General features: G+C 31.1%; 4 protein-coding genes across 4 annotated transcripts; 3 read left to right on the forward strand and 1 right to left on the reverse strand.

The window, feature by feature from the left end:
• The first annotated feature begins 1,972 nt into the window (after positions 1–1,972).
• LOC17878248 (S-protein homolog 17) lies at positions 1,973–2,446 on the forward strand. Its single transcript, XM_006286021.2, has one exon. It carries the CDS (start codon positions 1,973–1,975, stop codon positions 2,384–2,386), a length of 414 nt encoding a protein of 137 aa, XP_006286083.2. The 3' UTR covers positions 2,387–2,446.
• Positions 2,447–4,134: 1,688 nt separating this feature from the next.
• On the forward strand, positions 4,135–5,944 carry LOC17880568 (ankyrin repeat domain-containing protein EMB506, chloroplastic). The gene is made up of 7 exons (XM_023779089.1): positions 4,135–4,601; positions 4,753–4,832; positions 4,965–5,063; positions 5,145–5,243; positions 5,332–5,430; positions 5,529–5,627; positions 5,717–5,944. Exons 1-7 carry the CDS (start codon positions 4,232–4,234, stop codon positions 5,816–5,818), a joined length of 948 nt encoding a protein of 315 aa, XP_023634857.1. The 5' UTR covers positions 4,135–4,231; the 3' UTR covers positions 5,819–5,944.
• Positions 5,945–6,126: 182 nt separating this feature from the next.
• On the forward strand, positions 6,127–7,605 carry LOC17879661 (peroxidase 63). Its single transcript, XM_006282863.2, has one exon. The coding sequence runs from the start codon at positions 6,389–6,391 to the stop codon at positions 7,373–7,375; it is 987 nt and encodes a 328-aa protein (XP_006282925.1). The 5' UTR covers positions 6,127–6,388; the 3' UTR covers positions 7,376–7,605.
• Positions 7,606–8,173: 568 nt separating this feature from the next.
• Positions 8,174–10,279, reverse strand: LOC17879978 (U-box domain-containing protein 40). Its single transcript, XM_006283410.2, has one exon. The coding sequence runs from the start codon at positions 9,979–9,981 to the stop codon at positions 8,332–8,334; it is 1,650 nt and encodes a 549-aa protein (XP_006283472.1). The 5' UTR covers positions 9,982–10,279; the 3' UTR covers positions 8,174–8,331.
• Positions 10,280–13,191: the final 2,912 nt, after the last annotated feature.

Here is a 13,191-nt window from a genome sequence, read left to right on the forward strand (position 1 = left end):
TAAAAACCCTTGTAAATCTTTAAAAAGTCATCCAAAACCTTTCAAAACTTGAGTAAACCTTTTAAATCCATTGTAAATCATTTTATAACATTTATAAACACTTGTAAATCCCTTTAAACCCCTTATAACCGTGATAAATCATTTAATAAAAACTTTTGTAAACTTCTAAAACCCTTTAAAAACTCTTTTAAATCCTTAAAAACCATTTTAAAGAACTTGTAATACCATTAAAAACTTTTGTAAACCCTTCAAAAACCTTTGTAAACTTCTAAAACCCTTTAAAACTTCTTATAAATCCTTTAAAACTATTTTTAAATCTTTATGTGCCTTTAAATACACTTTTAAATCCTTTTAAAAACACTTGTAAATCCTTTTAAAAAACCTTTAAAAATTCTTGTAAATTTTTAAAATCCTTTAAAAATCCTTGTAAATCCTTTTAAAACTGTTATAAACTTATAAAACTTTTAAAAACCATTGTAAATCATTTAAAAACCATTTAAAAACCTTTGTAGGCTTCTAAAACACTTTAAAAACCATTACAAATCTTTTAAAAACCATTTAAAAACTTTTGTAAATCCCTTAAAAAACCCTTGTAAACCCTCTAAAAGACCCTTTAAAAAATCTTGTAAACCCTTTAAAAAAATTTGGCGGGAAAATTTTGAAAAAATATTTTTTTTTGCGGGAAAACTTTTGCGGAATTTTTTTTGGCGGGAAAATTTTTTGGCGGGAAAATTTTTCTCGGAAACTTTTTTGGCGGGAAAATTTTGGCGGGAAAGTTTTTGGCGGGAAATTTTTGGGGGGGGGGGGAATTTTTGGATGGAATATTCCTTTCTTTGGGAAAGAATATTCTTTCAAATAGGGGTAAAATGACAACTAAAATATAAGAGAGGGCAAAAATGAAAATGGTAAAAAAATAGGGTATTTTTAAAAGAAGGTATCATAAAAAGGTTATTGGTATCAATTTCTAAAAAACTTCAATTATTCCTTTTTCAAATTCAATTTTAACATATTTATATACTTAACTAGCTTTTAACCCGCGGTGCACCGCGGCACAAATAAATTCATATTTTCTAAATTTTTACAGATTTTGTTGGAGTTTATTTAATAATTATTAAGACTATATTATATTAATTTGATTATACATGTCTTATATTGTTTTTGTTAAAAAATAGTAAAAGAAAGATTTTTATTCATATTGAAGTATGAGATTAATGATATATATATTATTAATATCAATTCAAACTTGTCCCGTCTTGCAACCCGTCCCATCGTACAATCCATTAGAAACATATTACAACATTTCTTGTCATATAATCGTTGAAAAATTAAATCCATGTTTAAAATTATAGCAAGGTCAATAACACTTCAGTTAAACCTGGTGTAAAGTTTAAACTATATAGCAAGGTCAAAAACATTGTCTACCCGATATGGGACGTTAAACATATGCAGAAACATAATTTGTAATATACATTTATTTTCAAAAATGCATATTGGAACACATGCAAAAAAATTTTTGTATTTTTATTGACATATGTTACATGTAATAAAATAAACTAAAAATAAATAAGATTGTATAAAGATATTGGACAAATATTTGAGAGAAATAAATTGAAAAATAAGAAAATAATATTTTGTATTTAGTATGGAGATATTTTAAGAATTTTGTTAAATTTAATTATTTCTATATTTTTAAATAAATAATTAATACTAATGACATGTCATTGTAAATAAGTTTAAACCCAAAGGTTTTTTCTCAAAAATTGCTGTTAAAATATTAATAAAGGTATAATTATCATAAGATATCTTCAAAGGTAACTATGGGAAGATATTATGTCATTCAACATTAATCATATATGTTGAAACTTAGAAAGAAATCATTTGCTAACTATAATTATACAAATGTGTGTATATAAATACGAGCAACACAAAAACAAAGTTTAACACACCAAAACATCTACTCAAGAAAAAAGAAATGAAAAATCTCTCAGTTTTTTTATTTGTTTTGAGTCTTTGCATGCTTCATCATATTGTATCTGGCGCTGGAATCAGAATCGCAAACCAACTTAAATCAAAGAAACTTCTTTGGATGAGGTGTTATTCCAAAGACGACGTAATTGGTCCAAAAATAATATCAATGGGACAAAATTATACATTTTATTTTGGGGTTAATTTTTTTCATACAACTCGTTATATGTGTACTTTAAAACAAGGGCCAAACTATAAACACTATCAGAAATTTACAGCATTCAAGGTTTTCAGTAATTTAGACACCGGAGGTCTATGGGATTGGAGTGCAAGAGAAGATGGGATTTATTTAGAGAAAGAAGAGGGTTCATTTGTTCAAAACCCAGTTTATAAGCATAAAGAATTTGACTGGATAGATTAAATTAGTTAAGAAGATATCTAATAAAACAGTTGTATTACGATTTTAAATAAGAATAAAGCTTAACGCCAAAATAAAATAAAATTGAGTTTTATTTATATAAGAGCTTTTGGTTAAAAGCACAAAGATTAAAGTTTTTAGCAAATATACGATTATTACTATATGGTTATAATATATTTAGTTTTTAATATTTTTCTAACTCACATCGACACGTATCAAGTACTCCCTCAGTCCTATTATATAAGAGATTTTGGTTAAAAGCACACAGATTATTAGAAACTATATATATTGTATCATTTAATAAAATTCAACCAATAAAAAAATTACTGCATAATTTAATTAGTAAAAAAATTATTTAATTAATATAAAAAATGGATAGAAACTTTAGAAATGTTTTATAAAATGGTACAAAGAAAAAAGTCTAAGAAATTCTAGATAATGGAACAGAAGGAGTAAAAATAAGATGTTCCACATGTCAATTTTTTTAGTATATTTCAATATAATAATAATAAACTTTCAATTCTATTATAAAAAATAAATATCTAAAATAGTTATATTTTTTAAATATCCATATTTGTTTATATATTTAAATACAAAAATAGAAAATTTGTTAATCCCGTCGGATAAATATATAAAATAAGTGAAAATTATTTATATAAACAAAAATTTATTATTTTAAATTTTAGACATACAGTAAAACTTCTATAAATTAATAATTTTGGGACCATGAAAATCTATTAATTTATAGAGGTTTTAATTTATCGATAAATTAATAAATTATTAATTATTAATTTATAGAGAGATTTTCTTAATTTGGAAAGTGTTTTCAAAAAAATATTTAAAAAGAAGATTTAGTCATGATAATTAGTATTTTATATAATCATTAACAAAGAAAATAATAATTATTATGTTTTGAAAGAGAATTCTAACAATTTTTTATATAGTAAAATATTAGAAATAAACTCTAAAAAAAAGAATGTGTCTATATATACATATATTTTGAAAATTTTACCTAATTATTAATTTATAATATTGATGGGACCATATATTTACAAAAGATTTTCAAAAAAATTATTATCTTATTATTTTATCGAAATGTTTCTAAAATTACGCTGGTTCCAATTTGGGACCGGAGAAATTTATTAATTTATAGAGATTATTAATTTATCGAGTATTAATTTATAGAGGTTTTACTGTATTTAGTGATTACATTATGATTATATAGAATTTCAAAAATACCCATTTTCCAATGCCACTTTTTAAAAATACCTCTCTTTTTAATTTTATCAAAAAGTCACTATAAAATTTGAAATCTACCAAAAATATATGTGTAATCTTATATTTATAGATACAAATTATCTTTATATGTGTGAATTTACATATATACTTCATAAATACCGTATAAATACCTTTTAAAAAACTTTTAAAAATCATTTAAAAACCTTACAAAAAATTTGTAAACGTTTTAAAAATCTTATAAAAACCTTATAAATGCCGTTTAGAACCTTTTAAAACCTTATAAATATTTGGATTTAGTCTTATAGTAATAATGATGATCTTGATGTACCTTATCAACCATATAAAAATTTATAATTTTTCATATTTGAAAAAATGTATTTTTAAAAATAGATAGAAAAGAAGAGTATTTATAAAAAGGGATTAAATAAAAATTATTTTTCAAAAATTATATATACAAAAAAAAAATGGTATCTAGTATTAGTTAAAGTGGGTTTTGTTTTTGTTTTTGCAACCGTTTTAGTTTTACTGTAAGAGCTTTCTAACCAGCGAACACTTTCAAAGAAAGATATGCCAAATTGAAGGAAAAGGCACAACAGCTTTTAAATCACAATGGTCTCTTCGGTTTTATCCATCATCTCTCCACAAACTTGGCTACCTTCACGATTACCCATCTCTGATTCTTTTGTTTACAAATCGAGACTCGTGTATTGTTGTTCAACGAGTATCCGAGGAAGCTCCGTCAAGAGACAATCGACGGCCAGAAGTCGTAGTTTCACTGAGACAAATCGTCGAACACCTTCCGTGCAATCCAAACATGAATTCTGGGAAGACCCAGATGATGGTAGCGACAGTGATAACGAAGAAGAAGAAGACGAAGATGGTGTTGGCAACGATTTAGATTACGAGAGTGATTGGGAAGATGACTCGAGAGCCCAGAAGCTTACTGCTACAGACAACTACGCGGAAGAGCTTGCAAGAGGTTCTTCTTCTTCTTTCAATTATAAGTCTCTTATAAAAATTGAATCTTTATGTTTGTATAATCTTAGTATAAACAACTTGAATAGTTTCAAAGTTCGTATTTTTGTGTGTGTATGTGTATCATTGTTTACATGGGTTTGAGTATTTTGCAGAGGTTGAACAACTTCTTGAACCTGAGGAGAGAGCAATTCTGCAGCAAAATGATAAACCAAATCTCAAGATGATATCAACAGTAAGTTCTCTCAAGTGATTTTAATCTTCATTGTTGTATTTGACAGTCATACTCATATCAATCTAATGATCAACTGCTTCGGTTTCGATTCACATGGTTTATATACTTGTTCTGTTGATATCGAATTTGCAGAAGAGTTGGAAGCCACTTCAGACACTTGCTCTGTCAATGCAGATTCAATTAATGGATAACCTCATTGAAAATGGACTAGACATTGATGATGTTGACAAGGTTTGCTTTGAAACAAGTCGTGTTGTCGCCAAATCTGGTTTCTGTTCTTTATCATGTCACTGATTGAATCTAGTAAAACAGGATAACCAAACCGCTCTTCATAAAGCAATCATTGGTAAAAAAGAAGCAGTGATTAGTCATCTTTTGAGAAAAGGAGCGAATCCACATCTTCAAGATCGGGTGAGAACTTCTCTGGTTCCATTTACTTTTATACCCACTTGAAAAAGGTTCAAACTTTATAACCTCACCTGAATCTTCAAACATTCAGGACGGTGCAGCTCCGATTCATTATGCAGTTCAAGTTGGAGCCTTGCAGACTGTAAAACTACTGATCAAGTACAATGTAGATGTCAATGTTGCAGATAATGTCAGTAGCCACAAAAAAAAGCATATCTAAAGCCATTAGAATTTTCTGAAGTCGATACATTTCTTTTAATATCTGATGAAACATTCTTCGTTTTACAGGAAGGATGGACTCCTTTACACATCGCTGTACAAAGCCGGAATAGAGACATTACAAAGATCCTGTTGACCAATGGTGCTGATAAAACAAGACGAACAAAGGTGTTGATGGCAAAAACATGAGTAGAAAACAAAAATACTGAGACCATATGGATAGTTAATCTTGTTTTGGTTTCTTGTTGTCTTTTCAGGATGGGAAATTAGCTTTGGACTTGGCTCTGTGCTTTGGAAGAGATTTCAAGTCATATGATCTTGTCAAGCTATTGAAGATTATGCCCACCGGAGATATATAGAAAGAATTGGTGACATTTTGAATTATCATCAGGTTGAGATTTGCTAAACTGCCTGCATTTTGCCATTGCTTGTAATCTAAACCCGTATATGTGGTCTAGTTTACCTAATAGTCTGCCTTCACAGTATCTAAGGGCTCTTTAATATCTCAATATCAAACAATGGAGATTTCTCCAATCACATTGTAGCAGTTGAGCTTGATAGATTGAAGAGCAGAGCATTTGGTGACATTAATGATAACCATGTTGGTATCTACATCAATGGCTTGGAATCAGTGAACGCTTCTTCAGCAGGTTAATTACAAAGACGATGGTACTACTTTCGAAGAAGTCTCTCTTGTAAATTGAAAACCAATACAAGCCTGGATTGGATACAATTAACCGGTTTAAGAAAACATAAACAATAAACCGGGGTAAAATTCGAAATAACCGGATCGTCTTTTCACGTGATTGGTGGTGGTACTGTACCAAAAGCGCGTGCTCTTCACTCGCACACTCTTCTTCATCCATTTAATCTCACCGCCTCTCTCACTCTCACTCTCAAGCTTCAAGAGTTCTCAATCTCATTCAACAATGGTGAAACACTCTCAGCTTAAGAATCTCACCATCATCACCATCCTCTGCTTACTATCTTCCCCACTACTAACCTCTGCCGCCGAATCTCACCTCACCTTCGATTTCTACTCCAAATCTTGCCCTAAGTTCCTCGACATAGTCCGTGAAACCATCACAAACAAACAGATCTCAACTCCAACAACCGCCGCCGCAGCTCTCCGCCTCTTCTTCCACGACTGTTTCCCCAACGGCTGCGACGCCTCCGTCCTCGTTTCCTCCACAGCTTTCAACACCGCCGAACGCGATTCATCGATCAATCTATCTCTCCCCGGCGACGGATTCGACGTCGTGATCCGCGCTAAAACCGCTCTCGAACTCGCCTGTCCCAACACAGTATCCTGCTCCGATATCATCGCCGTCGCGGTCCGCGATCTCCTCGTCACCGTCGGTGGACCTTACTACGAAATCCCCCTCGGCCGCCGCGATTCGCGAACGTCGAAATCGTCTCTCGTCTCCGATCTCCTCCCGCTTCCGTCGATGCAGATCTCAAAGCTCATCGATCAGTTCAGCTCTAAAGGCTTCTCCGTTCAAGAGATGGTCGCTTTGAGCGGTGCTCACACCATCGGATTCTCACATTGTAAAGAGTTCACAAACCGGGTTAACCCGAACAACAGCACCGGGTATAACCCGAGATTCGCGGTTGCTTTAAGAAAAGCTTGTGCGAATTACAAAAATGACCCTACGCTCTCCGTCTTCAACGACGTTATGACACCGAACAAATTCGACAATATGTATTTCCAGAATATTCCGAAAGGTCTCGGGTTACTGGAGTCGGATCACGGGTTATTCTCTGACCCGAGAACCCGACCTTTCGTTGAGCTATACGCGAGAGACCAAGATCGATTCTTTAAAGACTTTGCTGGAGCTATGCAGAAGCTGAGTCGTTTCGGCGTTTTGACCGGACGGCAAGGAGAGATCCGGCGAAGATGTGATGCGATCAACTGAGAAGTTTTGGAGATTCCTCTTCATTGGTTTTTACGAATTGTGAGATTTTGTTTTATTTTTGTTAATTTATTTAATTGTTTGTGCGTTTATTAGAGGAAGAGTTTGAGATTCGGGGGAGATTGATCTAAGCTCATGTGTTAATACTATGGTTAAAAATTCAAATAATGTAATTAGTTGTTTTGTCATCATTACCGTTTGGTGTTTACAAATCTGCCTGTTATTTCCTAGTATTGATAAATCTGCCCCATATTTTTGATATATGTGAAACAGCAAGTAGAACTCTCCCCACTGTCTTTGATAAATCTGACCCATATCTTTACATATATACAAAATTACCCCATGTCTTTTGTATTTATCAACTGCCCCCAATTCACTTATTTGAGTCACCCAAGTAATTTAAAGTTCTTAAACGGAAAATAAATGGAATCAATAGCAATTAAATTAAGTTTTCAGTGAGATCTTAGAAGAACAAAAATACAATGTTTAAAAATTAATTTATTTGAAATTATTGTCTATCTGGATTATTTCCCTCCAAAATTAAAATTACAATTTAAATGTAATGAAAATATATAATTGGAGAGATCAAATTCAATTGAAGATTAAATCCAACTTATATTTGTTTTCAATGAGAGAATCAATTCCATCTCTTAAGGAATTAAAAGTCGTCCTCCCTTAGTCCCTTTACAACTTTTTTTTCATTATTCCTTTTTCCAAAAACAAATAATAAAAAAAGCAAAAGATAATGCGAAAAAGAGAGGATGGGATGGGATTAACAAAAAGAAAAGCCACCCAAATTGCCAGAAAATAATAACTTACACGAAAGGAAAAAAAAAATCTCATTTCCAACTAATTACAACCCCAAACCCTATTATTTAGAAATTAAATTATTAAAAAATCCACAATTAATCTTTTTTTTTAGAAAAGCAAAGAAATTACGAGTTAAAAAAAAGGACACGTCAAAACTCGGCCGAGTTAACACACGATTTCTCACCACCGAGTCGATACCGGCTCAGACTAACATCACCGGAATTAAGCAACTCTTCCCAATCAACCTCCTCATTCTCCGGCGACTCATCATCTTCCATTTTAGCTCTCATCACTTCCAAAACTCTTCTCGCCTTCTGCTTAGCTCTCTCTCTCCCACTCCTCTCCACTTTCACCAACTCCTCCACCGCATTCGCCGCCATAGCCAACCCTTTAAACCTCAAACCACCATCGTGACTCAGTCCATACAAAACCGCAACACAGCTCTCCCGAGTCGACTCATTGACCTCTCTAGCTCCTCTCAATACCCCAACCATACATTCAACACCTCCCGAGTCAAGCAAAGCTGGTCTACTCACCGGACACGAAGCCATGTTACAAAGAATCAACAAAACACGACCAATCATCTGTCCTAAACTCACCATGTTCAAAAGTATCTGTACAGCTCCGAGCTTAACAAGCTTCCCTCTGTTGCTCTGCACTAGAGAGAGATGATACAGAGCCAACGCCGAGTCATGCCGAGTCAACTCAGTACCAACTCGGATCAGATGAAGCAACGGTTCTAAACCTCCGAGAACACCAATCGCCGTCTTGTTCTCGTCTTCAAGAGCTAAACTGAAAACAACTCCGGCGCAATGCTCCTGAGCTTCGACGGAGCCGCATTTCAAAACGTCGATCAACGGCGGAACGATTCCTGACCGTACGATCTTAACTTTATTAGATTTCTCCAAAGACAAGTTTACAAGAACCGCCGTGACATTCACCTGAACCGTCGTGTATCTCGAAACGATCAGTGACTTAAGCGCGGAGATGATTCTCGTCGTACATAAACTGATTCTTGAACCTTCGTCGATTCTTGTAACGCGTCGAATCGAAACCAAAGCTTCTTCAATCTCTGAGATTCGATTACTCTTTAGCTTTATGAGTAAAGCTTCTTCTTCAGGTGTTAGGTTTGGTTCTAAAGAATCGATTTCTCCTGATGAAGGTGAAGAGAAGCAACTTGGTTTGGTTGCTAACTGTAGTGTACGGCTCGACGAAGCTATTGACTCGTCGGAGCTTGAATTGAAGTAATTAGGTCTCCGGTCAAGCTCCGTCGCGGCGTGGTTAAGTCTCGCTGATGGTTTATCTCTAATTGCTTGGATAAGCTCTTTCTCTGAAACAGAGACTTTTCTTCTTTGTGTTTTCTCCATTAACGTGAGTATAAGCTTCTCAGCGGCGGCGGAGTCGAGCGGCTTCGGCGGTGGGAAACACCGTCGTTCACACCAGCTGAGAATTGCGGATTTCAAGGCGAGATTTGGTATCACGGTGGAGAAATCTGGAGGTGGGTTTGGAGTAAAGCCTAGGTTTTTAGAAGCGATGACACAAGCTCTTTCGTAGGAGTGACCAGAAGAGACAATGATTGGATCAGCCATTAAAGAACCTGAGATCGGACAGAGAAACTCTGATGGGATCTCTGGTTTGGTCGGAGAGTTGTTGTTTGACGAAGAAGATGAAGAGGAGCGGGATAAAGAGATTCTCCATTTGGGTTTGCCGGGGAGAGATTCTCGTCGGGAAAGGTTGTCGCTTTTATCGTGTTGAGAGTGAAGAACCATGAGGTTGATGACTGGTCGTTGAATCTCCATTTAAAGATTGGATTTTTCAGAGTGGAAGTGACAAAAGTTGAATTTTTCTTGAAGAAGACGAAGACCCATGAGTGTTCTTGAAACCTTAAAGATGAGATTTTTGTGGGATTGAGAGAGAGAGAGAGAGAGAGAGATTTGAGGAAACAGTAAAAGAGAGATTTTTGGGAGGGAGATTTTATTGTTTAGAAGAACTAATACTAGCGATGGACTTGGTCATGTTGTAGTAGTATCATTATTGTTGATTGGTTATGATGTAAAAAATTCAAGGTTTTGTTTTGGATTTTTTGGGTTTTTGGTAGGTAAAGTGAAGATACGTCCTTTGTGAGAGAGTTATTGATTGATTGGAGAATTTGGTTTTTGGGTTGGGATTTTGTGGATTCACATGTGTGCTTTCAACTGTTTTGTATATTGACCATTCATGATGTTATTTCTAATTTCTTTTCTTTTCTTTCAACATTTTATTTTTTGGGATTTTTCTTTAACAAAATTTTAAAAGAATCTCATCTTTAGTTTAAGGTTTTGACAAAAATATATTTGTTAGTGATTTTTGGTGGATTTAAAACTGACCCTTTTGATTTTTACCTATATTTTATTAAAGATTTTCATATATCTTATATAATAAGACAAGGTTTGTTCTAACTTTGCCTCACAAAGCGATATTTGGCACTCTATATTCTTGACATGTGTTATTTTTATTAATTCTAATTTAACATTTAAAAATTATTTCATTTGTGATATTGTGTTGTAAGTTATAAGATATGTATTGTTTGCTTTTTAAAAAAGTGTCATTGTTGCAAAAAAATATTTTCCCTAATTTTAGTTTCTATTTAAATTAAATATCATATAAACTAAACATAAAATGGAGTAGTTAGTTTAAAGTTCAAAAATCACAAAAAATTCCTCCTCCTTTTAATGTATTTTTTCCTAAAGTTATTAATATGGGTAATAGATTATTTATAACATATTTTTATAATTTTTGAGAAATAAGTTTATAAAAAAAAATTAAAGAGAATTTTTTTCTCTTTATTTTAGGTGAAATCTTTGGTAAATAATGAAATTAGAGAAAGTTTGATTGTTTTTCAGTATAATAAATTAGTACATCTAAAATATTTAGATAAAGTAACTATTTAACCAAAAAATATTCTATTATTTAATTTACTATAATTTAATTTAGAAAACAAAATTTATTTAATTTACTATTATTAAACAGTTGAGAGAGGAAACACAATCTAATAGAATATAATATCATGAAATTTAATCAAAAATAATTATCATATTATTCACAAATCATATATATATATATATATATATAAATAAAGTTTTACGCTCTTCTTACTGGTTCACTTGGCATCTAACTTAAAAAAAAATATTATGTATTATCACATATATATTATATATATTTAATTCACAATTTAATATAAAACTGAAAAAACAATTAACCACAAAACACAATTAGTCATATACATTAAACTCACAATTTAATATAAAAACTGAAATAATATAAATTTGCATTAACTATATTTTACATTGAATTTTTCAGCACACAATAAATTATAATTGATTCCCATAATTGCATATGTTAAATGGACCAAAGCAATTTTTATTTACTTTCCTTAAATTTTAATCGAATATAATTTCATTAGCAAAAAATATATAAAAATATCACCCATCTCTATTGTTTCTTATGATAGCTTCTCAAAAAGGTTTTATAGAAAAGGTTTTTAAATCTAATAATTTTCTTTTGACCTAATCTGATAAATTTAATATATATATATATATATAAGAATACACAGGTTGGTTTGCGATACTGACAATTATATGGTAGAGCGGATTATGATTGATATTTTTATTAATGTAATCTTTTACGGTTGGTCCATCAAAATATAAAATGTAAAATTAATGTGTATTTTTTACAAACGCAAATTGGTTTTATGAATGCAATCTTTCACGAGTTAGTATTGTCAAAGTATCATTTTCTCAGTTATCATTCCCTCATTCTCTTATCCTCTATCTCAATTTTCTCTATCTCAATTATTATATAAAAAAAGAGCTTTGTGTTTTTTTTTGTATGAGTTTTAGAAAACAATTAAAATATTCTTTTATAAAAGCTCAACTGTAAAAAAAACTATTTTGATGCTCTGGATTAATATAAGGTTGTTGACAAAAAAAAATTGAAATATTAATGTGTCATTCTATAATATTATCCTATATGAAATATTAGAAGATATGATTTTTTGAGAGACCGAAGAAAAAAGTAATCAACATTTCATAAGTAATGATATTTTTGAAAAAAAAAAAATATATGACACCGGGACAAACCTAAAATAGATTTTTATAGATTACAAGTTCAAATAATTGTTTATAGTGATCTAAGAGTATAAATCTTACTCTTAGTATCCTACTGTAGTAAATAAAAAAGTATTCTAATGCTTATTTTAATTGATGATGGAATTTGTTGAATACAAATTAAAAAAATTATTTCACTTTTTGTTTTCTTTTTGTAAAAAAAAATATCATTTATAATGTATTTTAAATAATTTATGCAGTAGATACCAATCTGCATAATACAAAATAATCATGAAACATATACTCTTAGTTTTATATTAAATTTGGAAATATCAAATAAATATTCTATTAGATAGTGCATAAAAATGAAGAAAATTACTTAATTGCTTCAATTAAATTGATTTCCAAATAATTATACTAAAATTATTATAAATATAATATCAAATTTATCTCGCGCATCGCGCGGGTCTACTTCTAGTATATTAATAAATTTAGCTAATTTTTAATCCTATATTTTTTTATTACAAGAAAAAAAAATATGAAGTTTAAGATATATTTTGATATCACCCATATAAAAACAAATTTCTTTAATGAAATGTAAGTTGTACTCTTCCTCTCCATAAATATATATATCTATAAGAGTTTCATACAAAGTACAATGGCAAAATTAAACGTTAGAGTAAGATACTAAACCTCTAAGCAAAATTAGAGAGAAGTTAATCACATTATATGGTGACACAATATTAGTGATATGAACTATGAAGATAGTGATCTTGGTCAAAGTTTCATGAATCTAAAAGGTCATATGTAATATGTATAATAGATGAGCATGCTCAAAAGAAAGGCTTAATTAAATATTTCATTCATGTTTGATGCAATTATTATGTATGTTAGCTTTATTTATGCAAAAACAAAGTTTTTTTA

This window comes from Capsella rubella, unplaced genomic scaffold (assembly GCF_000375325.1).
Source record: "Capsella rubella cultivar Monte Gargano unplaced genomic scaffold, Caprub1_0 scaffold_7, whole genome shotgun sequence".
Classification (NCBI taxonomy): Eukaryota; Viridiplantae; Streptophyta; class Magnoliopsida; order Brassicales; family Brassicaceae; genus Capsella; species Capsella rubella.